Source organism: Capra hircus, chromosome 17 (genome assembly GCF_001704415.2).
Source record: "Capra hircus breed San Clemente chromosome 17, ASM170441v1, whole genome shotgun sequence".
Classification (NCBI taxonomy): Eukaryota; Metazoa; Chordata; class Mammalia; order Artiodactyla; family Bovidae; genus Capra; species Capra hircus.
In genome coordinates this window covers 5,514,353-5,540,782 of record NC_030824.1, presented here as the reverse complement: position 1 = coordinate 5,540,782, position 26,430 = coordinate 5,514,353, and the positions used below count along the sequence as shown (strand labels likewise).

Here is a 26,430-nt window from a genome sequence, read left to right as displayed (position 1 = left end):
TGCAAGTCTATGAGTGTGTGATACAAATGCTGTACCCTCTGACGTGGGGTCCCCGTGCAGTGCATGGCCTGCTGGACTCTGCAGAGGACCTGGCGAGTAAAGACGGGGCAGGGCCTGTGCACAGGAGGAGCCGATGGCCAGAAGGGAGGCTCAGCGGCACGTCTGTGCCCAACTCCAGTGCCCTGTGCCGCGAGGTGGTGGAGCAGCGTCTGGGGGGAGAAGGAGGGGTCACGGCGGGGGGCGGGCGGCTGCCTTGAGGAAATGATGTGTGAGCTGGGCCTTACAGAGAGAGTGTCAGTCGATAATAATAATTCAGTATTGGTAGTGATCATAGTGAGTGCTTGCTGAGGACTCGTGAGCCAGACTCCATTCCAAACAGGTTAACTTCTTCATTATTTAAAACAGCCCTGTAAAGAAGATATCATTATTATTTGAATTTTATAAAGGAGTCCAGTAAAATGCAGAGAGGTTAACCAGCTTGCCTAGACCACATGGCTCATACACCCTAGTGCCAGTATTCAAAGCCAGGCAGGCTGGCTCCAGAGCTGTTACCCCTGGGCCAGAGTTCTCAACCTACTATTGCCCCTTTGAGGGCTTTTTAGATGTTACTTCTGCTAATCACCTCCCACCATGAAAGTTTAATGATGGAGGTTCACCATGTATCTGTTTATGCAGTTGGGGGGGGTGGGGGTGGGGTGTGTGTGTGTGTGTGTGTGTGTATTTATCTGTGCTCTATACATAAGAAAGGAAAACTTCCGCACCTTTCAAGGATCAGTTTCTGCCCTCTTGAGGGCAGTATTCACCCTGCTGAGAATATATGGCCTAAGCAATACTGCTTTTCTTAGTATAATAGCAAACATAATACTAACAGCACCCCCTTTGGAGCCTGTTCTAAGCACTTTACATTATTAAATCTTTTAGTCTTCATGACAACCGCATGAGGAAGGGAGGCGCTTACCCATCTTATAGATGGGGTGTCTGAGACACAGGAAGGTTAATTTGCTGCAAACCAGGGAGACCCCGTAGGCACACCTGCCTAACCGTGGTGTTATCCTGCTTCTTCCTGGGACTGTGCCAGGGCTTTATCCAGCACCTGCTCTGCATTCGGCGCAGGTCAGAAGCTGGGCATCCAGCCGGGAGAGGCACCAGTCTTGGCCCTTGCAGAATGCAGGTCTGCCGAAAGTGTGTGTGGGTTGGAGGGTGGGAGTCAGGCTAGGCTATATCCAGGTGCCTGGCACGGCACCTGGCACAGAGAGGAACCTAGGAAATAGCTGTGGGAAGACTGTAGGGCTTTTCAAACCTGCTGAGAGCCCTGGCCTCCTCTTAAACTCCACCAGGCCCAGGAGGCCCGGGACAGCCCTTGTCGCTCAGATGGCACCAGTCCGGGGTCTGTGCATCTCCCTGTCTTGACTCAGCCTCGCTCCCCTGCACTTCTGCTCCCAGCACAGGGCCAGCCCCGCAGTGAAATGGGCGTGGTTTAGGGCTGATCTGGGGAGGTGGCAGCGGTCCCACTGAGGCCTGAGGCCAGAATGGAGTCCTGTGAGAGGCAGGGGTGGCAGCGCCTGGGCCATGGGTAATGCCCCACCCATGTCCCTGCAGTGGAGAAGATTCGAGCGGCCTTCACTGTCCTCCGGGCCTTCGGCTCCGTGTCCACCGGCCACAGCCGCAGTGCCACCCGGTGCGCCATGGTGATGTCACTGGACTTTAACGCCACAGGCCGAGTCACGGCTGCCCAGCTCCAGGTGAGGCCTCTGGGTGGGAGAGGGAGGGAGTCTCCAGAGCTGCAGGGTCCCCAGTCCCACTCAGCAGGGCCCATGCCTCCAGCTGGGACCCTGGAATGTGTCTAAATGGTCATTGCTCCCCAGGCCGTGGCCAGCTCCTCCCCACCTCGTTCAGTGCCCCCATATCCCATCCCGGAGCGAACTGGCCTGTCTGCATCTTGGAGTATCACGGGGATGAAATATTCATGAGTAAATACATAATTCAGCCACTCATTAGTTGGGTCTTAAAAGTGAAATTAAACAGACTCTCCAGCCTTCCGCAGCAGCTCGTGTGTAACGAGCACATGGCCTGTTTGTTCCCATCTCCAAAATCGCCTGCCCCCTCCCCTTCCTCCTGCAAACATTCTATTTGAACAGAAAATAGGATTAGGTTATTAGAAGGGTTGTTTGTATGTGGAACTGGGATAATATCCAGACTCGCTGGTGCCAAATAAATCCCCTTTCTGAACTGGCCCTGAAATTCTCGCATTCATCACCATTTTGGTCCAGTTATTGCAGGCTTCCGTTACATAAGAGTATGTTGGAGGGTGACTCTTATGTATGTTAATTGTGATTACCTTTGGATTCCTTAATCAGAATGAGTTCCTTAATCAAAAAGCATTTGTTAATTCCCTACGTGGAATCTGAATCAATAAGACCAAGGCCCGGATGTTCCGATTTGGAGGTGTCCAGTCAAGTTGGGGCCTGAAATGTTGCCTCAAACAGTTGAGTGGTTCTGGGTGGGGCAGCTTAGTGGCCCCGTGGTGACCAGGTGTCTGTCCTCTCCTTGGCAGACGATGCTTTTGGAGAAGAGCCGCGTGGCCCGGCAGCCGGAAGGGGAAGGCAATTTTGAGGTTTTCTCCCAGATGCTAGCTGGGTTGGACCTGGATCTCAGGTGAGCAACTGGGCTGGGTGGGGCCAGCCGAGGCCAGTGAGACAGAGGGTGTTGGCTCTCCTGGGGCCCGGCCCCAGCTCTGCCCAGAGCTGAGTGGAGCCCAGTGGTAAGGAACCTGGCCTCTGATTCCAGCTGCCTGGGACTGCTCCTGGCCTGGGGAACCTGGCCAGGTGCCATCTGCTCTGAACCGTGGTTTCTTCCTCTGTAAAGTGGAAGCAGTACCTTGTAGGATTAAGTGAGATAATTCACGTACGGCTCTTTATCCATGCTGGGGTGTGGAGGATGTCTACTCTGGTGCTGGTATTTCGGTCCAGGCTCTGACAGAAGCATGGGAGGTGGGTGAGGAACAGCAGACCCCAAACCTTGCAGAGGTTCCTCAACTCTGTGAGAGCCTTGGCTGCACCTGAGGTATCTCAGGGCAAGGAGGCCCCAGGTGAGAAGCCAGGAGCCTCATCTCGGAGGGCCTCCTGAGGGAGGTGGCCCGGGGAGTCCTCTCTGCCCCTCCCTGACTCCTGGGCGTCCTTGGGCATGTGGCTCCCTGTCTCTGAGCCTCGGTCTCCTCACCTGTAGAGAGAAGGAGCAAAGCTCCCATGAGGCTTGAGGCATTGCTTACCCCAGGCCAGGTTTGCCTCTGTGTCCCCATTATTTGTCTCCTGCCTTCCTCCCTGATTTGAGGGAGCAGCTCCACCTGTCCTGAGCCTCCTGATAAGGCCAGAGGGACACTTGTACCCTTCAGAGAGATGAGAGAGGAAGCTCTCAGTTCTCAGAGCAGGGTAACTAAGGAGTAAGGAAGCTTCTGGAAGGCCTTTCCTTAGGAAGGGCCCAGTGAGGCCAGCAAGTGAGGAATATCTGGGCAGTGGAGCCCAGGCCCTAGGCCAGCTCTGGGGCCACCTGGGGCATTGTATGGAGCCCCACGCCATGATGACTGCCTACTCTCCCAGACCATCAGTGTGGGCGGTCCTTCCTCACTTCTGGTCCCTTCTGTTTCCAGGACAGACCTGTACCTGCACCAGATGGCAGACAGCAACTCCTTTGGCATGGGCCTATGGCCCAAGGTAAGGAGGAGGCCCCCCTGGGTGTGATGGGCCTGCAGCCCAAGGTAAGGCGGAGGCCCCGCTGGGTGTGAGTGCTCTTGTGTTCCCCTGAGCAAGGAGTCCTTCTGCCACTGGGGTGCAGAGATGGCCAGGGCTGGTCACATGGGGGAGGCAGGACTGCCTTTGTGGGGTCTGGGCTTGTCAGGGAAATGAGTCTTGTACAAATAATGGGAACCAAGAGATGATCCGTGTAGAGCTAGGAGTGTTGGGCTCTGGGACAGGCTGTCTAGATTCAAACCCCAGCTCTGACACTTACTGGATATATGACCTCAGGCATGGGCCCTAGCCTCTCTGGACATCTGTCTCCTCTTTGGTAAATGATGATGGAAGTGGTATCTCCTCATGGACCTGTTGTGAGGATTAAAGGAAAGGATGTGCACAAAGCACCTAGCCCTGGGCTTGGGTTACATCAGTGAGAGGTGGTTCTCTTAGGAAATATTGTTAATACTGTTTAGCGTGGGAAGGGGCAGTCAGAGATGGCTTCCTGGAAAATGGGGCCTGTGACCAGGGCCTGGAGAGGTGGTATTCAGTTGTTTAAGAAAGAAGATTATTCACTTGTTTTATTTACATTTTTATATTTTAAAAATGATTTTGAGCCACCTCCCACCCCCACACTCCTGCTGTCACTCCCTGTGTCATGCCTGTGCTAAATGCTGGGATTATGGTCCTCATCTGTGAGTTTTCACTCCGTCAGGAGGAGCAACTTGGGAATTAATGCAGTCATGGTCATGTGAGATAAGAATATTCCAGAGTCTGTACGAGATTCCCTGTAACGGAGGATAGTTGAAAGCTACTTGGCCTCAGTCAGGGAAGGCTTCTTGGCCAAGGGGACATCTGACCTGTGATTTGAAGGATGAGGAGTTCACCAGTTGGCGGGGAGTGATCATTCCTATTCCAAAGCTTTTTTCCTAGTGTACATGTTGGGGAAACAGAGGGTGCTGGAATAATTGGGTATCCTCATGCAAAAAAGCAGAATTGCAATCTACCATATAGAAAAATTAACCAAAGTGGATGCTGAGCCGAAATGTAAAACTTAAAGCTGTAAAATTTAGAAAACAGGAGGAAAATTTCTGTAACTGCATTGAGTGGAGACTTCATAGGTATGACATTAAAAGTACAGCCCCCGAGAGAACAAGTCGATGAACTGCACTACGTTGAAATTAAGAACTTTTGCTCTTTGAGTGTCACTGTTAATACGAAAATACAAGCCACAGACTAGGAGGAAACACTTGCAGATCACATATATGATGAAGTCTCTGAATCCAGAATATATAAATGACTCTCAGAACTCATCAATAAAACAACCTGACCAAAAAGATGGGCAGAAGACTTTCAACATAGTTTTACCAAAGAAGACTACATAGATGGCAGATAAGCATGTACAATGTACATTAGTCATTAAAGAAATTTAAAACCATGGTGAAATACCACTACATGATACATAGAGTGCCTACACTTGAGAAGATGGAGCGTAACGTGTGCTGGTGAGAATCTGGGGTGACTGCAGCTCTCCTGAGCTTGCAGGTGGGAGTGGAAGGTGGCCTCTTGCCATCTTGGCAGACCATCTCCTACGAAGTTTAGCATCCAGCTCCCACATGGTGTGCCAGTCTACTCATGGGCGTTCATGCAGGAGAGTGGACGTGCACACCCACTTTCTCACATGAGTGCATTAACAGTTTTATTTGTGATAGCCAAAACCCAGAAACTATCCGAAATGTCTATTAACAGGTGAATGGGTGAATTCACTGTGGAATATCCATAAAGATAGTATGCTCCTCAATAATGAAGTACTGATCAAAATTAACTGTGCTGAGTGAAAAATCTCGGATGAAAGAGTACAGCTGTATGATCTCATTTATGTGAAACTCTGGGAAGTGCAGATGAACCTGCTGTGGCAGCAGGCAGGTCAGTGGTTGCCTGGGGACTGGGTGAGGGCAGGAGAGGGGAGAAAGGGTCATATGAAAGGGAACTTTTGGGGCTGAGGGGCGTGTCCATTTTCTTTAGCACCGATGCTTTCGTTTGTGCGTGTGTCAAAGCTTATCACGTTGTGCTTAAAGATGAGTGGTTTGTTTTTGTCAGTCACACTTCAGTAAGGCGCACACTCTCTCTATTCCTCTCTCTCTCTGCTGGGTTCTGTCTGCAGAGTTACTGACTAAGCAGGCCTGGTACTGTCTGCAGAGTTACTGACTAAGTAGGCCTGGGCTGGGACCTAAGAGTCTGTATTCCTCGCAAGTCCCCAGGTGACGCTGAAGCTGGGGGTCCAGGGACCCCACTTTGAGAACCACTGTCAGCAAGTCTGTCCGACAGTGGGTGGAGTGAGATGGAGTGGGGCGATGCGGCTCCCCCAGCCTCACCTTGCTGTCACCGCCCCTGCCTCAAGGGGACCTGCAGTATGTTCTTCATTCAGGCCCCTTCTCCCCCTGGTTGGGGGGCGCGGGGAGCTCAGATCCTACCCTGGGTGGCAGAGGGTGCGTGGCTGCCCCAGTGCCGGGCTTCCTCTAATGAGTTTGGGCCAATCGCATGCATTTGAACCAGCAAGAGCGTGGTGGTTTGTTTTCTTGGTTTTGAGGACGGAGAGGGCTCAAGCCAGGCCCCCGTGATCCTCCCGGCCTGACCTGTTTGCTCACAGTGCCCACACAGGAATGGGCGCAGTGTGAGCCCATACCAAGGAGGCGTTTGAAGTGGTTTTCTTTTTTCTCTGTTTCTGGGGGTAGTTTTTTCAGACCAGTTGATCTGTGGGAACTTGTAGGGTAGTTCTTTGTTCTCGTCCTGCTACCTGGCAGGTATGGAGAGAGTGTTTTCTTTGTTCTCTAAGAGCAAAAATAGAATCTGGAAGCTTGTTGGTCTTTGATACAAGCCTGGGCTCATTTTCTGGGATCGGGCCATCCAGGTATCATCTCAGTAAAGGAATTCGGTGCTCAGGAAATGCCCCCAGAAGTGAGAGCTGCTACGTCACCCTGAAGCCCCTAAAGTCACCAGAGTCAGCAAATAGAAATGCAGAATGCCTGCACGTCTTCATCTTGTAACTGATGTGGGACGGCAGTGATTGTAGTTATTAGCACTGTACTCACCGTACGCTGGAAATGTCCTGGGAGGGTAGATCTTCAGCGATCTCACCACACGCCAAGAAACGGTGACTGTGAGGTGGTGGAGGCATGCGTTAACTTCACTGTGGCAACCACTTCACAACCTGTACATGCATCACACCCTCATATCGCACACCTGGAAACAGACCGTGCTCATTTGTCAGTTATGACTCACAAAAGCTGGAAGCACTACAGGATGACCAGGTAAATTAGAGTTTCAGAGAAACATTGTTTTTTTTTTTAACTCGTGTCCTGAATGTTGCACGGGCAGTCCTGGAGGATTGAAGTCATATCAGAGAAGGCTGCCTGGAGGAGGTGAGCATGAGCTGATCTTGTACTGAGAGAGAGAAGTGAGTCGGGTGCAGGGAGGCCAGCCTTCCTGAGCCCCTGATGCAGAGGTGACGGTGGGCGAGAGGCAGGCAGGCAGTAGAGTGCAGGGTGAGCGTGTGAGATGGGGGGCTGTCAGCTGGAGCAGGGCCCGGGGGGAGCGGCCCCTGGGGCTGCTTCTGCTCACAGACTGCCAGCTTCCCCTCCCGGCCCCGTGCAGTGCCACCCACCCCACCCCGCCCCCACCACCGCCCACCACATCTCAGCTTTGAAATGGAACTTGTTTGAGATCTGCTGGGGCACCAGGACACATTTGAAATCACAAAGCTTTCATATTATTTTCTTCTTCTCTGTAATTTATTTTTCCACAACCTAGGCTGATTTTTAAAAAAATAAGCACCGGCAGCAGTGGTCATCATCATCATAATAATAGTAATAATCCTGGCCTCCCAGCAGTTTGCTTCTGGCTGTCAGCAGCCAGGCTTCGGCCCACGGCACATTTATTTTTTATGACCCCGGCATCAACTGTGGAGGAATGTGCTCCAGACAGAAGGTTGGGGACTGTGGTGCTCCTGCCAGGGGCTCTGCCTGGAGCTTTCTCTTACTTAATCCTCGAAAGGCCCCTTTGACACAAGGGATTATGATCACATCTGTTTTTCAGGAGTAACCAGGCTCAGAGAGGTGAAGCTACTTGCCCAAGGGCACATAGCTTTTAAGTGGCAGAGGCAGGGCTGGAATCCAGGTCGCCATCGTTGTTGTTCAGTCACTGAGTCAGGTCTGACTGTGCAACCCTACGGACTGCAATGGGCCAGGCTTCCCTGTCCTTCACTATCTCCCGGAGTTTGCTCAAGTTCATGCCTGTTGAATCCAGGTTGGCCTGACTCCAAACTGGCACTCATGTGTCCCATGACATCGCCTCAGATCTGTTCCCTTGCTGAAGGCCGTGTGTGTTCTGGGATGTGACCTGCTGTGCACCCCTGAGCCACTTCTCCTCTGTCAGCTTCAGTTTCTCCCTTGTGGAGTGGGTAGGGCAGCACCCAGCTCCTGGGTCTGCTCCTAGGGTTGGGACTCAATAGAGAATCTAAAGTGTGGTGACTCTGCCCGTCCCCACCATGTGGCCTTGGGCATGTGTCTCACCCTCTCTGAGCCTCAGTTTCCTCCTCTGACAGTTGGAGAGACTGAGGCTGCCTGGCAGGGTAAAAGCTCCTAGGGCAGCCCTTCTCTCCTTCCTCCTTACATGCGCTTTCGGCACCCGGAGAGGACGCAGACTCGGCAGTGTTGAGATACCAGGAGCCCCGGCTGGACGGACCCATCCTGCCCTCCCCGTGGTCTCCGTCAGGTTCATCCCCTGTTCAGGCACCGATGTTTGTTTTGCAGATGAAGCGAGGCTGTGTTCAGTGTTTCCCTCCAGAGCTGCTCCGGATCCAGGGGTGGAGGGGTGGGGACCCTCCTGGGTTGGTGGGCTGTGGAGACACAGGGGAGCCCACCCTGGCCCTGGAGGAGGGTGTGCGGTGTACACCCCTGTGAAGCGAGGGGGACCCAGGTTCCACCCGGTGCTTGTCCCCAGGGGACTGAGTTGCAGACTCTCAGGGCCTCCCCCAGAGAGCAGTGCCCGGCTGCAGACCTTGGGTCCCCGCTTACCCAGGCCCCATGAGAGAGGCCTGCACGTCCATCTTCGGGGTACTTGGCGCCCAGCACGCCCTGTCCTCCACCATGCCCTTCCGCTAGGACACCTTGCCTCCCCACCCAGCACCCACTTCTCCCAGCTGATTCTGTTTGCTCTGTTCACCACTTCTTTCCAACATCGGCTCTGCACCTCTCCCCAGGCCCAGCACCCACCCTGTGCTGTCGTCTGCATGTCTCCACTCCTTGGACCAGGAGCCCCCCAGGACAGGCCGTGGCGATCTACCTGCTGGGGCTGCTGGACAGCAGTGGAGGAGGCGTCCTTGGAAGACCGGACCGCCTGGGCGAAGGCGTGGGCTTGAGCCTGGGATTTATGGAGCACCACTGTGTGCCGGGCACCATGCTGGTGCTTTACCAGGCCCTCGTTTAGTCCTCACAGTGACCTAGGAGCAGGGTTGGCAGTTGTTTCCGTCCACGTGGTGGAAACTGAGCCTGCAATGCAAGGGCAAGAGGCTGTGCTGCCACGCTTCTGGGGCACAGAGCTGGGGGCGTCTGCTGTGTCTTCTGTCTGCTCCCAGGTCCGGGTCTGGCCTTGGCATGGTCAGAGCCTCCTGGTGCTCTCAGCATAGCCTGGTTGAATGTGCAGAGAACATTTGGCTTTTATTCTTCTAAGTGACACGCCATCTTGGGTTGACCTTGAGTCTGATTGCATTGGACAAACCCTGGGCACCTGAGTTGGCTTTAATGTTTTTTTACTGATTTTTCTCTCTCCATTTGAGCCATACGGTCAAGTGTACAAAAGCACTAATTTTCAGTGTACCACTCAGCTATGGTTATATCCTTACACACAGCTGCAACCCCACCCTGGATCACCATCTAAAACATTCCTCATTCCAGCAAAGGCTCCCTGGAGCCCCCACTGGATCAGAACCATCCTTCCCACCCACCTCATCCTCCTGACTTCTCTTCCCAGAGGGCTGTGCTGCCCACTTTTGGCTTTCACGTGAACAGACTCACAGGTGGCGTGGCGTTTTGTATGTGTTTCCTGTGACTCATGTGGGGCTCACGCATGTGCTCGCATGATCAGTGATGCGACCTTTCTCCTGGCTGTGCGGTGCTCCACCACTCCGCCCTGCCTGGACCACCTGCTCTGTATCCAGCCTCCTCTCGGTAGACTTTCTGGCTGTGAGTTGGTCTGTCACACCGCCCTGCCTGATTTCCGTTTCCTTGATTTTGAGGAAGGACTGGCTCTTTGTCAGGGCGTTGTGCAGACGTGTCTGGCTCCCTGGAAGCTGAGGGAGCAGTCAGCCTCCTCCTGATCTAACTGTCTCAGATCAGAAGCACATACGTTCAGCCCTCTGCCCCTGGGGGAGGCGGGGAGCAGAGGAGAAGATGCGTGCCAGCTGCAGTGGAAGTTTGCTAATTCTTCTGTTCATGTGAGCTAAGTGGCAGATGATGGAGTCTGCCTCTAATTGAAAGTCAGACGCTCGTGGCTGACAGTGGGAGCTGCAATAAATGTGTCGCCACTGTCCTTTTGGTGTCCTTTCTCTGCTACTTTGAAATCTCATAAATAACCAAGAGCACGTTGGTAAGATGCCTTCCCTTCCTCCGATTGCTCCAGTGGAGCAGCTGTGGTTGCTAGGTTGAGTTCCTGGTTGCTAGGGATTTTGTGGTCCTGTGGTGGCCCAGAAATATGATGGATCAGTGGAACATGCTTTTGCTGTTAATTGAAACATTCCTATAGCACATCCCTCAATGTCATTGTGTGCGTTGACGTCGTCCCAATTGGTCGATGATCCTTGCAGGTTTCTTTCCCAGTTAGAAGAAGTGGCTTGAGTGGAGGGGACAAGTGGCCTGGGCGGGGAGTCAGCAAAACCCGATTCTTACCCTGAATCTGGTACTAATTTGCTGTGAGACTTGGGGCAAGCGTTGTCCCCTCCCTGAATCCCTAAGATCCAAGGACTTGCCAGCTTTGACAGCTTACGGTTCATCACCCAAGCTCTGTGAGCAGGCCAGGTGCATGTTAGTTCCTCGTTATCTGCTGGAAGATGATCTACAAAAGAATTCTGACCGTCAGCTCACTGCCTTTCCACCCAGCAGGCTTCAGGGGTTGAGTCTCCTTGGCCAAATGCTGTGTGTGTGTGCAGGAGTTTCAGACTGATTTTAATATTCAATCAGACATAATTGGGACCGTAAATCTGGGAAAGAAAAAGCGATACTCTGCAACCCATAAGCATCTGATCATACCATTTTCTCTTCTCTCCTGCTGAAAAATCTCTGGTGGTTGCCTGCCGCTTGCCCTGGGGATGGCAGACAGGATCTGTCTCAGTTGCTGAGGCAGGTCAGTTAGTGGGGGCCGCAAGAGGGAGTGTCCTGAAGAGAGTCTGGACCCCTGTGGGATCTTCATTGATTGATGATGTCTGCTTCGGGTCCAGGAATGGAAACATGGGTGCATTTTTGTCTGTCGTGGCTGGAGTTTTAAGCCTATGCTCTTTAACATGGGGTTCGAGGCCTTCTCTGTCGGCACCGGCCAGCTTCTCATGCGTGTCTCTACCCCTCCTCTGTCTGCCCCACTCCAGAAATCCCTGCTTCCCTGGCCGTGTCCAGGTGACTGCCTGTTCTCTCCAGAGTCCTCCTTTGTTCTCCTTGCCCCCCCCCGCCCACCAGGCCTCTGTTCTGTCAAGCTGGTCAGCTCTGCCTATTTGCCATTCAGATTTCTTTCACAATTTTGTCTCATCTCCTGACAGTCTCTCTCACTCTCTTGGGCAGGATTAATCAGCCTGGCCCTCCTCTGAGATCCCATAGTCCCCCGCTTAGCCTGTCTCACAGTTAGTTGTTTTTACATCTCTTTCCACTTCTACCTTGAGAGGTCCTCAGAGTCAAGTTCTGGATTTCGCTCATCTCTGCCTCCCCAGAGTCCAGCACAGTGCAGAGCCTCAATAAATCTTATTGAATGAGCACATGAACGAATGAAAATCACACGCTATCCGAAGTCAGACAAATGATTTTTATAACTTTCCCAGCAGTCTGAGTTCCGTGTGTCGATACTCCCCAGCTAATCGTGGGTAATTTACTGTGGTCATAAAATGTCCACACATTCCCCTGAGACCGAGCCCCGCTTCCCGCTGTGAGCTTGCGTTTCCTCCACCGTGACAGTCTGTTTATCTCCCTCTCTCCCCTTGTTCTCAGCCTGAAGACAAGCAGAGGGCAGCGGCCGCCTTTGCCCAGCTCCAGGGCGCCATGGAGACGCTGGGCATTTCAGATGGAGAGCAGAGGGCCATTTGGCGGGTGCTGGCAGCCATCTACCACCTGGGCGCAGCGGGGGCCTGCAAAGGTAGGTGCTTCCCAGCCGAGCTCACCTGGACTGCCAGCTGTCTCCACTGACGGGTGCCTGACAAGGCCCTTCTGTCTGTGAGGTGGGACGGTGTCAGTGTGTCGTCTTCTGTGTCTCTGGGGCTGCTCTCTGCTCGGCTACAGAAGCAGGCATGCTGGGAAGGAAGCAGAGCTGATTTTCAAGCAAGCCTCGTAGCCCAGCACTGTCCAGTGGGACTTCTGTGATGCCTGGGAGCTCCTCTTCCAGTAGGGTGGCCGCTCGCTGCTTGTGGCCATCGAGCATTTGACCTGTAGCTGGTGCAACTGAGGAATGTTTTCATTGTATTAAATTCTCATTAACATACATTTACATAGCCGCATGTAGCTAGTAGCCACTGTGCCGCAAAGAGATGCCCTGGAACAGGCGAGAGAAGGCTGGGTCCATGCACTGAAGGTGACGTGTTTCTGTCTAGACATCTTGGAGAGGCTCCCGCTGTGTATGCTGAGCCGACCCAGCTGTCCTTCTCCTCCCAGACTTGCTTCCGCCTGAACTGTCTGTGTGCTGACTGTCCTCCTTCACGCTGGTCTCCCCAAGGGGTTCTGACTGTCCCTGCCCCTCCAGTCATTCCCCTTTCCCTGTAGGTACTCTCATGATAGCATTCCTGTCCTGACTTCTCTATCCTTTACTATCACCTTAGACTAAGAGTTTGATAGTCTTTTTTTTTCTCTTGTGTTATCGCAGTGGCCTCACTGCCGATGCCTTCGCTCTTCCCTTGTTGTGACCACTGGGCTCCTTTCTAGAACACAGACCTGTGGTACTGTTCCCTGCTTAGAATCCTCCCGAGATTCTCCCTTGGCCGCTCCATCGAGTAAAATCCCTTGGCTTGGCATTCAAGGCTCCTCGCCTCCCTCACCAGGATCCTCTCCCACCACACTCGTCCCTGTGAAAGGTCCCAAGGAGATGGTCAGTATCCAGAGCAGTGCAGCTCCTGCCTTCGTGGGGCTTATGGTGCCCTGTGTTATGACTGTGTCCTTGTCTAGCTCTTTCCTCCAGAGAGTGGCTTCCTTTGGGCCGAGAACATCCAGTTGGGACAGGCTTGTGGAGTGGACACAGGCGTGCATGGCGCCTGTCCTCTGGCGCTGAGTGCTGACACTGGCAGGCGTTGGGCCCTTCCCCTGGGAGGCAGCGGACTTCTTTGGAACATGGTGGCACATGGTTTCTCCACCGCCATCCCCCTGGGCCCTGTGGCCTGTCCTTCTGATTATCATATTCTTGAGCCTCATGTACCGGTGCGCTGATTTGATTTTGGATATTTCTAGGGGTTATGCTGAGTCAGAAATAGGTAAGGTGGCAATTCCACAGTTGGTCCAGGCCAAGGGCAGGCCTGCCTGACTATACAAACATGGAAAAAACAACTGCCACTTGCCTTTTCCAAAAATCAGCCGTGGGGCGTGCTCTAGGTCCTGATTGTTTGTAAATCAGACAGCTTTGTAAACAGACTGGGATTAGGGATGCCACTGCACAGTTCAGACCAGAAGAGCTGTTGAAGATTTAGAGTTGGGGTACAGGCATCTGTAGGTTGAAGGGGGTGTGGAAGGAAACAGACCTGTTTTACAGAACGGAAGACTGAGGCTTCGAAGGTCCAGGTGCGGTACACCCCAGGGTATGGGCTCTTGAGTGAGGCAGATGTGAGTTAAAAAGCAAACTTCTCCAAGCTTCAGAGGCTTCTCTTTCAATGGGCTAAGACTGGGGTTGGTGTGAGGATTGAATGGAATAAGAAAGAGAAAGTTATATTAAGCTGGGCTCCCCTGAGGCAGACCCTGAGATGAAGATTTGGGTGCAGTAGGTTTTGGGGGAGGGGATATCAGGAAGAACCAAGAGGGGAGTGAAGGAAGGAAAGATGGGTGATGCTGCGGAGTTAAGGTGTGAATTAGGGGCTTCCCTGGTGGTCCAGTGGCTAAGACTCCAAGCTCCTAAGGCAGGGTGTCTGGGTTCAGTGTCTGCTCAGGGAACTAAATCCTGCACGTCTCAACTAAAAGACCCATCATGCCTCTACTAAAGACCCCAAATGCTGCAGCTGAAGACCCTGCATGCAGCAATGAAGATCGAGGATCCCTTGTGCCATAACTAGGAGCCAGGGCAACCAAATAAACATATTAAACATTCTTATAAATAAATAAAAATAAAATTTCAAGTGGACTAACTCTGGGAAGTGAGGGACCTCTGGAAACCTCTGAAGAGCATGTCTCCCCATTGTGTATTACCCGAGGGGCGAGGGAGCCAGGATGTTGATCCAGCGCCACCACCTGCTTCTGCCTGCTTGAAGGTTGCTCCCGGGCATGTTACCCCTGCCCCTCCAGCCTGCCCCATGCCTGAGCTGAGCATGTTCCTGTAGCCAGGAAAGCAGAGGGGTGCAGACAGGTGCCTGCAGTGACAGACCGGGGACATGTATGGGGTGGTAGATACGGAGTGAGGTGCCGGGGGTGGTGGACAGGTGGTTCATGATTCCGGCTCAGGGCAGTCCTTAAGCAGATTGTGCTGTTGAGCCTGGGTTAGCTGATTCTCCAGGGTGTCACAGCCCTGGGCCTCTCGGCTGCACTCAGCTCAGATAGGCCGGTTCCCTCCCTCCCGGCACTTGGCAAAGCCTAGGGAGAGGGCAAGACAGGGATCCCTCTGTCACACTGGAGCCCGCTCTGCCTCTGATGCCACAGGACAGAGGCTGAGGGAGCCCCTGGCCTATTAAGCTGCCACCAGAGAAGTCTGATGCCTGACTCTATCTCCCTGGGGCTCACGGGGCACCCCCTCTGATGTGGGCTCGGGACTCATACCTGTAACAATAAAAGAGAAAGTCACTTATAAATATTTTATTAATACATGATTATGGCAATAACTCCTGCCAGCCTCCCCCATCCCACCTTATAAATTATTTTAAGAGGAGCTGCCGTCAGTCTGCCTGGGAGGCCTGCCCGGTGATTTACTTACAATATATTCTGCTTTGGAAGATTTCATAATAGGTTGCTCTGAAATCAGCTATTAAGAATTTCAAAGTCGTATATAAATGTCTTGACTTTGTGTCATAACAGATCATTTTGAAATATATTAAGAATCATTTCCATTAATCAGGTTTTTTTCCTCCATTAAAATGATGCTCTCCTCCCAGCACAACTGACTTCCTTAACTTGTTTTGAAAGTCCTGATTCTGTTTTTAAAAACCGTATCTGTCCCTGTGGGGAGATTTCAGGCCTTATAACTGGGCTCGGGATTTTTGGACTGTGATGGCAGTAATGACAACTGCCACTAATACTGGTTTAGCATTTGCTGCTTTCAGAAGTGCCTGTGCCTCTTGTGGCTTCTGATGGGATTTGGTTCATTTAATAACCCGGTAAGGAGAAGGCGATGGCACCCCACTCCAGTGCTCTTGCCTGGAAAACCCCATGGACGGAGGAGCCTGGTGGGCTACAGTCCATGGGGTCGCTAAGAGTCAGACACGACTGAGCGACTTCACTTTCACTGTTCACTTTCATGCACTGAAGAAGGAAATGGCAACCCACTCCAGTGTTCTTGCCTGGAGAATCCCAGGGATGGAGGAGCCTGGTGGGCTGCCGTGTATGGGGTCGCACAGAGTTGGACACGACTGAAGTGACTTAGCAGCAGCAGCAGCAAGGAAAGATAGTGCAGTGGGAAAGAGTCAGCCTCCTGGCTTGGCTTCTCTGAACCTCAGTTTCCTCCCCAGTAAAATGGGGTGGTGACGGCAGCCACTTTGTAGGCTTGTCGTGAGGGTTAAATGAGTCGGTGCCAATGCTGGGAGCACAGGACTTGGTGCACAGTGAGGAGCTTTGTAAGAGGAGCAGCGTAGTTCACCTGGCCTCCGACAGCCGGTGTATTCCAGAAGGAGGTCTCCCTGCCACGACCCCTCCCCTGCCCTAGACTTTGCATAGGCTGGTTGGGTCATTCCTTGATGAAGAACTGACCTCTTTTCCCAGGCCGCATGCTTACAGATGTGATGTCGCTGCACAACCTTGGAGCAGCCTGGGAGGAGCGAGAACTGTAAGATACCCATCTTACAGATGAGGAGACCGAGGCCTGCCAGAGAGGTTCATCCTCATCGCCCAGGGCACGCAGCTAAAGCCAGAGCTGGGATTTGGACCCAGTCTGTCCAGGCGCTGAGCCCAGCCTCTGGGACCACATCCGCTGCCTCCCTGGCCGCATGTGCCATTCCACACATGGGACACCTCTGTCCTCTCAGGGTCCCAGGTCTTCTCTGGGGCACCCTGAGCTATTGTTCTCATGACAGTTCTGACACCAGAGGTGTGGGCTTTTACTCACACCAGGCAATCCTCTGACTCTCTGGACACCAGCTGAGCGTCCTACGATTTAATCCACTCCCGACACTGAGTTCGTGTAGGTCAAGGGGTCAGTCCCACAAGACCGCACCATCTCAGACATGGGTCACAGACCCCTCCTCAAGTTGGTAACTTGCTGGAATGGCTCACAAAAGTTTAGAGGGTGCTTGACTTACCAGCATCCGCTATAAAGCACACAGCTCAGGAACACCCATGTGAAAGAGATGCATGGGGCAGGCAGCAGAAGAAGGGGCTTCCATCCTCACTGTGTGTGGGCCTCCCAGCACCCTGGAAGCTCTCTGAGCCCCCTCGTTGGGGGTTTTCTGGAGGTTTCATTCAGTTCAGTTCAGTCACTCAGTCATGTCCAACTCTTTGGGACCCCATGAGTTGCAGCACAGCAGGCTTCCCTGTCCATCACCAAGTCCCAGAGTTCACTCAAACTCACATCCATCGAGTCAGTGATGCCATCCAGCCATCTCATCCTCTGTCGTCCCCTTCTCCTCCTGCCCCCAATCCCTCCCAGCATCAGAGTCTTTTCCAATGAGTCAGCTCTTCACATGTGGTGGCCAAAGTATTGGAGTTTCAGCTTCAGCATCATTCCTTCCCAAGAATACCCAGGACTGGTCTCCTTTGGAATGGGCTGGTTGGATCTCCTTGCAATCCAAGGGACTCTCAAGAGTCTTCTCCAACACCACAGTTCAAAAGCATCAATTTCATTACATGGGTGTAATTGATTAAATCATTGGCCCTTGGTGATTCACTCCATCTCCAGCCTCTTCTCTCCCCTCCCTGGAGGGGATGGAACTGAAAGTTCCCAGTTTCTAGTCATGCCTGGGTCTTTCGGGTGATCAGCCCCTGTCCTGACACCGTCTAGGGTCCCCCAGCCACTGGTCGTCTCCTTAACAGACAAAAGACACCATCACCATTTCAGAGATTCCAAGGGTTTTAGGAGCGGTGTGCCTGGAACTGCAAAGAGCAAAGGCGCATTCATGACAGGTGCCAGCCACAAGCCCTGTGCAGCAGCTCCCAGGCCCAGTGGTCCCGTAGGAGGGCCCTGAGCACGTGTTGGTGGGTTGGTCCCCTCCATGGGGGCCCAGGCCCTCAGGTAGCCACGTGGTTCTTGCATACTCATGGTTCCTGCCCAGTTTGGCTTCTCCCCAGGGAGCCAGTCCCAGCACACTCCTGGGGGCTCGTCTGACCCTCCTCGTTTTGGGGGAGTCCCTTTAAACCTCCCCTGACCCCTGAGTGCCTGCAGGGTGCTGCCACTGTGGCCCTCCCCTACTGCCTCCTCAGTCCCTTCAGCCCCTATGACGTGGTGTTCTTGACCTCAGGAGGCTGGCTGCCGTGAGACTCTGGGTCACCGTCACCAGCAGTGCCCTGGGCAGCGTCAGCGAGAACATTTCTTACCAGAATGTGGCGGCACAGGGACCCAGGCGGCTCAAAGTCAGCTGGTTCTGGGCTCAGATCTCAGCTCAGCCTCTATTTAGCTGTGTGTGACCTTGGCTGAGTTCCAGGGCTCACCTGTACATCCTCCTCAAGAGGGAGAGAGGGTGGCGGAGAGCTGTCTAGGGTCTCACCCATGGCCGAGGTGCCAGAAATGCTGGGGCTCTGGGCCTCCTCCCACAGACAGGCCAGGTGGCTCCCGGCTCAGCCAGTCCGTTGTCAAGAGGCCGCATCCCTCCGTCTTTCTGCGCTGCCGCCGCCGCCTCTGTCTCCCGGGCTCACAGTCCCTGATGGAGCCCTTGGGAAGGCAGTGGGAGGGGCCCTGGGGGCCGCCTCGGCATGGCAGGCAGAAAACCCCGGGTGATTTGACACAGGGACGGTTAGCTGTTAACCAAGACTCACGGCCCGGGCCATCCCTCAGGAGCCACCAGGGAACCATGTATCCAACCTCGAGTTTCTTTCCTTTGGCAAAATGTGGCCCATGGAGCAATCAGCCAGCCCCCGTGTGTGTTAAATGGCAGCGAACAGATGTTCTCTGGAGCCCACTTGACAAGGAGGCGGGTAGGAAGGAGGGACACCCTGGGCCCTGCAGGGGGTGGAACTGGCCTGTGTGATTTGACCTGTGCCTGTAAAATGGTAAAACCCCACCCGCCTTCTACGTCACTGGTCACAAGACTGCATCCCACCCGGCACATGGGATATGCCACCAGCCCCAGCACTTGTCTTTGCAGAGCGCTTTGTTATCAGTGGTCTCCATTGCAGCAGTGCCTGCCTGCCCCTGCATGGGCCGGAGTTGGGTGGGGGCGATCCTGAGGCCCATATACTGGGCGGAGAACTCAAGCCTTCAGGGGGTGTGGCTCCTTGCTTTAGGGCACATGGTGACCTCTCGGTGCTAGTGAACGGCAGCTTCAGAGCCAGAGTCCCGTTCTGGACTCTCAGTCCAGTGCTCTTTCCACAGCTTTGATGAAGGTTCTGGGGGCCAAGGACTGTGTGGGGGTAGTGATCAGAGTGGTCAGGAGTGACGCAGACTGGGGCTTGGGAACGTGAGGGTTCTAGCACGTGCCAACTCTGTGACTGGGCCGGCGACCGTGCTGCGGAAAAAATCAGCCGCAAGCCCCATGGCTTTAAGTCTCATCTTACCGTCGCCCCAAGCTCCTAGGGGTCTGCAGTATAGGAGGGCTTGGCTAGGCTGTGGTCAGAGGTGGTGACGAAGAAACAGTGGGGGCGGAGTGGCCGGGAGGCCAGGCGCCTCTCTCTCTCTGCTTCTCAGAACTCAGGGCTCTCCCGGGGACCTCTTTGGGCCTCCTCGTGGCCTGGTGGCTCCACGGAAGCTTCCAGAGAGCAGCATGAAAGCCATTTCCCCTCTTCTCAGTCGGTCACACAGGGTCACTACCGCTGTGCTCTGTGTCACAGCTTCAAAGGCCAGCAAGCCTGGCAGGTAGGGAGGGAATTCCCACTAGGCAGTGCAGGCTACTGAGGCTCAGAGAGGTTATGTGAGACCGCCAAGGTCAAACAGCATCACCTGGTGCAGCCACGGTTGGAATTAGCACCTGTCTGCCTCAGCAGCCAGTGTCCCCCCTCCTCTGTAAGGCCGCCCACCTGGCCCAGTCCTCCCTTGGCCTGTTCTTGGACTTCCACCTCGCCGCTCAGAGCAGCTTCTCAGGTCTGTCCCAGCCTGCAGTCTCCCTTCATCTGCAAGGTCATCCATGAAGGGAAAGCGAGACAGAGGAGCTAGGAATCGAGGCTCCCGACGTGGGCTCGGGGCAGGTGGACCCGCGCGTGTCTGTCTTTGCCATCTGTGACCCTCTTGACCTCTGAGGCTCAGTGTCCTCATCTGAAGATTGGGGATAATTGTGTCGCCTCCCCGTGTCCTTGGGAGGACTACAGTACTCGTTCTGAATATGTATAGCTCAATGAGAAGGCAATGGCACCCCACTCCAGTACTCTTGCCTGGAAAATCCCATGGACAGAGGAGCCTGGTGGGCTACAGTCCATGGGGTCGCTAAGAGTCGGACACGACTGAGTGACTTCACTTTTACTTATCACTTTCATGCACTGGAGAAGGAAATGGCAACCCACTCCAGTGTTCCTGCCTTGAGAATCCCAGGGACAGGGGAGCCTGGTGGGCTGCCGTCTATGGGGTCGCACAGAGTCGGACACGACTGAAGCAACTTAGCAGCAGCAGCAGCATGACCCTTGTTGTTATTGCTGTTATTATTAATGGAAAATCTGTTCCCTGTTGCAGTATCTCCCCTCAACGCCTGAGTCTGCCACGCTGGCTTGGGCTGGTCTTCAGTCCTCTCCAATCCCTGTGGCCCCATAGCTGTAAGAGACGACACACATCCGCCCTGGAAAATCTGAGACGCTGTCACTCTGCCTGCTGTCCCTCGTGACTCCGTAAAATGACAGTAATGTTCAGAATCTAGACTATAATAACCAGGACGGGTGGTGTCTGCCCTGATGGCTGAGTTGCCTGCTTTCCTTCGGCTCTAAAGGCTGATGGGAGGTTTAACTTATCGGTCAATCACTGAATTTATCAGTCTGCTTGTCACTGACCCCACTGCCTGACATACAACACACTCAGGCCCATGTATAAACCAAGGACAGGCCCCGTAATGGGATGATGGAGGGAGGCTGCCGATAGGCCACCACTCCTGCCTGCCCTGATAAAGGTGTCAGACCCCGAAGAGATGGGGCTGTAACTTGGGGAGCCCCGAGGGGCCCACAGAAAGGGAAGATGATGGCAGCAATGACAAGGGCCCAGCCCCCACTTTCTACCAGGACCCCCAACATGCAGCAGCCAGGGCAGTCTGTCCACGGATAGGAGAAGGCAGCCTGACACTTCTCAAGCCCAGGCAGGACCCCAGAAGGCCAAGGGGAGCAGTAATAGCAATGCTGTCCGTGCGAAGCAGTCAGTGTATATTCAAGCACTTGATGCAAAATTGTAACCCTTTTTTTATTGTTTTTAAACAACTGCACAAGCAACACCGTAAAGCTGTCTTCCTGTGAAAAATGGAAGCAGTACAAATGAACATAGACTGTCGGAAGCAGCTCGCTCCCCATCCCTTGATCCTCCTGCCCTTGAAGGTGACCACTGTTAAGGTGTAAAGGTGACGTTCAGTGCCGCTGACAAGCCAGGACTGACACACAGTTATTAACTGAAGCTCCTGGTGTACCCTGAGGTTCAGCTCGGTGTTGTACCTTCTCTGGGATTTGACAGATGTGTTGGGTCATGTGTCCACCGTGACTGTGTGCTCCAGGCTGGTTCCAGTGCCCCAACAGGCTGGCTTTTTTTCTTAACATTCTGGTCGGAAGTTGTCATAGCCTCGTCAGTAGTTGGAACAGTAGCAGGCTGAGTCCTCCCCATGGCCGTAGAAATCCAGCGTGCGGCCTGGCCATGTTGCTGTGGTCCCAGCCGCAGGCCACCTCCTCTGGCCCTTGAGATCGAGCGTGAGCTGTGCCTGTGACAGTCGCCCTGGTGGGTGGGTGGGCGCCGTTACTGGCTCAGAAACAGGTTCACAGTGGCCCCGTTTCACGCGCTTTGCTTCTCCCTGTCTGGGCACGGTGGACCACACTGCTGGCGGGACGCCGCAGCGCCTGTCTTCTCTCCACTGGCTGCGGGGCTTGTCCGTGGCACTTCTCCAGCTGATGGGCCTTTGGGCAGTTTCCTGCCTTGGGGGGTTGTAAACAGCAACCCCCCAAGGACATCCTTGTCTGTAGAGGTGGGGTGGGGCTGGGCGTCCTGGAGGCGTGGTTTCCTGGGCCTGCAGGACCAACAGCGCGATTCCCCACCCTGGGTGTTTGTTCACGCAGGTCTGCTCACGGCACCCTCACGTGCCGTGGGGGATGTTGGGCAAGAGTCTGGGCCCCTGGACACCTCGGCCGTTGCTGAGTTCATGCTGCTCCCCCTCCCCCATTCTTGCCCCTCCCCCATGAGCCCCTCCCCTTCCTCTCTCTCCACTGCTCCCCCTCCCCCATCCTTCCCCCTCCCCCACGCACCCCCTCCCCCCCACTTCTCCCCTTCCTCTCTCTCCATTGCTCCCCCTCCCCATCCTTCCCCCTCCCCCATCCTTGCCCCTCCCCCACGCGCCCCCTCCCCCCCACTTCTCCTCTTCCTCTCTCTCCTACTGCTCCCCCTCCGCCATCCCTCCCCCTCCCCATCCTTCCCCCCTCCCCCACGCGCCCCCTCCCCCCCACTTCTCCCCTTCCTCTCTCTCCACTGCTCCCTCCTCCCCTCCTCTCCTGTCTTTACTCTGTGCCTTCGACGGGAAACCCTCGGCACCACCATCCTCACTTTCCAGGACACAATTCCCCTCTGATCCAAGGAGGGAGACCCAGACAGGTGCATTGGAGATGCCAGGAGAAAGTTCTAGACAGGAGACACCCAAAGTTCAGCAAGGTCCGCTCCCCAAGGGGTCCTAGGACCTGGGACCCTGAACCGAATCTCCCAAACTGAGAGGGAGTCAGGGAGGGTGCATCACACAGAAGAGCCCTTGTGAGCAGAGGTGTGGTGGCCCCTTGAGCAAGGCCTGGGGCTTCGTTGTCCCCATCAGCCAGGTGCCAGCTTCAGACCCCGGCACTGGTGCTCTGGGATCAAGAGACGTTTCCCACACAGCCCCAGCACAGCCCTAGCACGGCCCCACAGCCCTAAGGCCAGTACCCCCTGGGCCCTGTCCTGCGCCCACCCTTCCTCTGCCACAGGCCCCAGCTGGTGGCTTGGCTCCCTGCCCGACAGCTGCCACAGCCCGGCCTATTCTGGGCCACAGGCAAGGATTTATTCTGCATTTTCTGAGCATATTGAATTCATTCATTAAGCTGGAATAGCTGCTGTGGGATGTAAACAACTATATTTTTAAAAGCCACAAACCCCTGAAGTGGCTGATGCTAGAAGGCATTCCTGTCGCCAGCCCCAGGATTCAGGAGGGAGGTGTGAGGCAGCTGGAACCCCCAAGGGACTGGCTTCAGGTTGGCCATGCGAAAGCCCTCCCCTCTTTATGACCTCTGTTTCCCATAAGTAATAACAGCAGCTGACATTTATCCCGTGCTTACAAGGGGCAGGTACTATGCTAAGCTTTGTTCATCTCAGTGATTCCATGGAGTAGGCGCCGTTACCCCATTTTATAGATGAGGAAACTGAGGCTCAGAGAGGAAAAGACTTGCCTAATGACGGTGTATAGACACTCTCTGGGATCTCTTTTAGCCTTGCTCATCAGAGACTCCAGTGAGCTATGGCTCAGTGAAGACTCCCATCATAAAAGCATGTCTCATCCTTCAGAGTCAGAGCATAGCAATACAGCTGACAGCAATGATGACGATGATGATGGAATTATTACCTGTCACTATTTGCTGAGTCTGCTCTCTGCCAGGCATGACTTAAGTGCTTTGCATGGTTATTCCATTTAATCCTTGTAACCCGATATGGTTACAAGCTGAAGCTCCAATACTTTGGCCACCTGATGGGAAGAACTGACTCACTGGAAAAGACCCTGATGCTGGGAAAGATTGAAGGCAGGAGGAGAAGGGGATGACAGAGGATGAGATGGTTGGATGGCATCACCAACTCAATGGACATGAGTTTGAGCAAGTTCTGGGAGCTGGTGTTGGAGAGGGAAGCCTGGTGTACTGCGGTCCATGGGGTCGCAAAGAGTCGGACACGACTGAACGATATGGCGAATTACACCCTTTTTATGGGTGAGTCAGTGGAGGCTCAGAAAGGCAAAGGAAGGTCCTAACTTGGAAAGGGGAGGAGCCCAATTTGGGACCAAGGAGTTCTGTCTTTGAAGATTCCCCCCATTCTATGCCATGTTTTGCTGCGTGGTCCATGGTGTCATGAATACACGGGGGATTAGTAATCACACCTTTTCATGTGGTTCTTGCCCTGATGAGATTAAGCATTTAGCACAGCACCAGGCATGTGGTGAGTACTCTGAAAACACCCGCTGTTTTTCTGGGCTTCCCTTGGGCCCCAGCTTCAAAGGAGACAGTGTGATAAGTTGAGGGACCCCTGCTCAGCCTACCTTGCCGAGGGACCCCAGAATATAGAAAGAGCATCGGACTGAGGGCAGCCAGGGCCAGGTTCAGTCCTGGCTTAAACTGTGTGGCCTCAGGCTACTGGTCAGTCACTCACCAGCTACTGGTCCCACCCCTCAAGCCATTGCTCCTGCAGTTCCCCTGGTGATGAGTGATGCCTTCCACCAAGGTCTCCCTGGTGACTCTGCTTCTCAGCTCAGACCAGCTGCCCTGGGGACACTCCCAGGCAGTGTCACATCCAGTGTCTTGTTTCATCCTTATAGTGACCCACTGGGAGAGGAGCCACCCCACTGTATGGACGTGGAAACTGAGGCTCAGATGTCCGGCTCGAGATCTCGCAGCCCGGTCTAAAACTGCCTTATCTGGTTCTTCCCAAGACCACCCACCACCCCAAAGATGCCATGCCAGTCTTGCCCCACCAACTGCTTGATCAGTTAGTCCAGGAGACCCCTACCCTTGCTCCCTTTCTCCTAGCAACTCCTGATGCACAGCAGCAGACTCATGGTACTGAGCAGTCTTGCAGAAGAGTGGCCCATTTGCTTGGTTTAAGCAGATGCTGCTGCTGCTGACTTGTCTAGCAGCCATTTTTGCCCCAAACACCAGAGTATCCGTAGAGGTCCACTCATTGTCTTTCCAGTTGATGGTGGATTCTGAACAACTCAGCAACGATTTATTGATGGCTTGTTGTCCAGGCCTTACGGGGCTCACTCACTGTGCAGAGGGACAGATGACCTTCTCTAGGATCTGTCCAGGTTTCTGGGGCTGCGTGCCACCCAGGGACAGCAGGAACAGGCAGGAACCCTAACACTCAGGAGGAGCCTTAAAGGTCTGGCCTCTAAGACAGCCCCATTTTCCAGGATCCCAACAGTTGAACCTGACCTGGTATCCCTGGGCAGAAATCTCAGCGTGTGGTCACGATTACAAAGGTTGACATTTATCCTGCAGATCCTGCGCTTAGCTGTAACTGCACTGGCCCTTCACAAGAATGCCCTGGGGGCAGATGCCCATTTCACAGGGGAGGAAACTGAGGCTCAAAGAGGTGACACGGTTTCCCCAACATCACCTGGCTTTGGCCAGCAGAGGTGGGATTTGAACCCGAGCAGTCTGTTTCTGGAATGTCGCCTTTTCTCGGGGTACCCATGGCCTTTCAGGCTTATCTCTGCCCTGCAGGTGGCCGCCTCCTTCACAGACCTCCAAACTGTAAACCTCTGCGTAAGGAGATATGAGCCAGATGCACCAGTGTTATAGATAGGTCACATAACGGCCAGTGACTCAGCAGAAAAGTCACCTGGTCATCAATAAATGTAGGAGGCCACAGTAATTGATAGCAATTGAACTGACGGCGCCCAAGGGAAAGACGGTCGTGTCATTTTTTTCCTCTTTTTTTGTATTGAGTATAAACAGGAAAACCTGCCTTTGCAGGTGGGTCTCAGCATCTCAGAGACTGCAGCTCCATCACTGTCCCTCACGCCTTCCTTTTTCCTCTTTTCTTTCTCTCATTTCCCTTTGTTCATTCTTCTCTTCAAATCCTAGCTTGCTTTTTCCCAGCAGAGTGATCTTGGGCAAGTGACTCAGGTACAGTGATTTGCCCAGGGTCACCTGGTTAATGGAGGACTCTTTCAGCTAAGCCACTGTTTCCTAAACCAGTGTCTCATGGGGCGTTAGACCATCTTGGTCTGAAAGCATTCCCAGGCCATATCGGTCTACACAGAACGTCCCCTTCTTGGGGCATCATACCATATTCCTTAAAGGCTCTGAGATGTCCTGCAATTAAGAAACTTGTGTTACCAAACAATGGGCAAAGTGATACCACACAGCATCCATTTCTCCCCAGGGAACACCTGCTCTGAGGAGCCCTTTGGGAGACTGACCCTGGCCATGCAGCCGCTCTGTCCTGCTCCACAGTCCTCTGGTCACCCAGGGAGTTTCTCGCTCAGCCCTGCCCTCGGTAGCACAGTTCAGTGCAGTCCAGTTCAGTCCAGTCACTCAGTCGTGTCCGACTCTTTGCGACCCCATGAATCGCAGCACGCCAGGCCTCCCTGTCCATCACCAACTCCCGGAGTTCACTCAGACTCATGTCCATCGAGTCAGTGATGCCATCCAGCCATCTCATCCTCTGTCGTCCCCTTCTCCTCCTGCCCCCAATCCCTCCCAGCATCAGAGTCTTTTCCAATGAGTCAACTTTTCGCATGAGGTGGCCAGAGTACTGGAGTTTCAGCTTTAGCATCAGTCCTTCCAAAGAAACCCCAGGGCTGATCTCCTTTAGGATGGACTGGTTGGATCTCTTTGCAGTCCAAGGGACTCGCAAGAGCCTTCTCCAACACCACAGTTCAAAAGCATCAATTCTTCGGTGCTCAGCTTTCTTCACAGTCCAACTCTCACATCCATACATGGCCACTGGAAAAACCATAGCCTTGACTAGACAGACCTTTGTTGGCAATGTAATGTCTCTGCTTTTGAATATGCTATCTAGGTTGGTCATAACTTTCCTTCCAAGGAGTAAGCATCTTTTAATT

General features: G+C 53.7%; 1 protein-coding gene across 4 annotated transcripts in view; it reads left to right on the top strand.

The window, feature by feature from the left end:
- MYO18B (myosin XVIIIB) overlaps positions 1-26,430 on the top strand; it is a 239,338-nt gene that overhangs the window by 29,828 nt on the left and 183,080 nt on the right. For all 4 annotated transcript variants that reach the window (XM_018061067.1, XM_018061070.1, XM_018061069.1 and 1 more), the window contains exons 9-12: positions 1,600-1,742; positions 2,555-2,655; positions 3,647-3,710; positions 11,975-12,119. In XM_018061067.1, the coding sequence (XP_017916556.1) occupies positions 1,600-1,742; positions 2,555-2,655; positions 3,647-3,710; positions 11,975-12,119 (453 nt within the window). The remainder of the gene's footprint in view (positions 1-1,599; positions 1,743-2,554; positions 2,656-3,646; positions 3,711-11,974; positions 12,120-26,430) is intronic.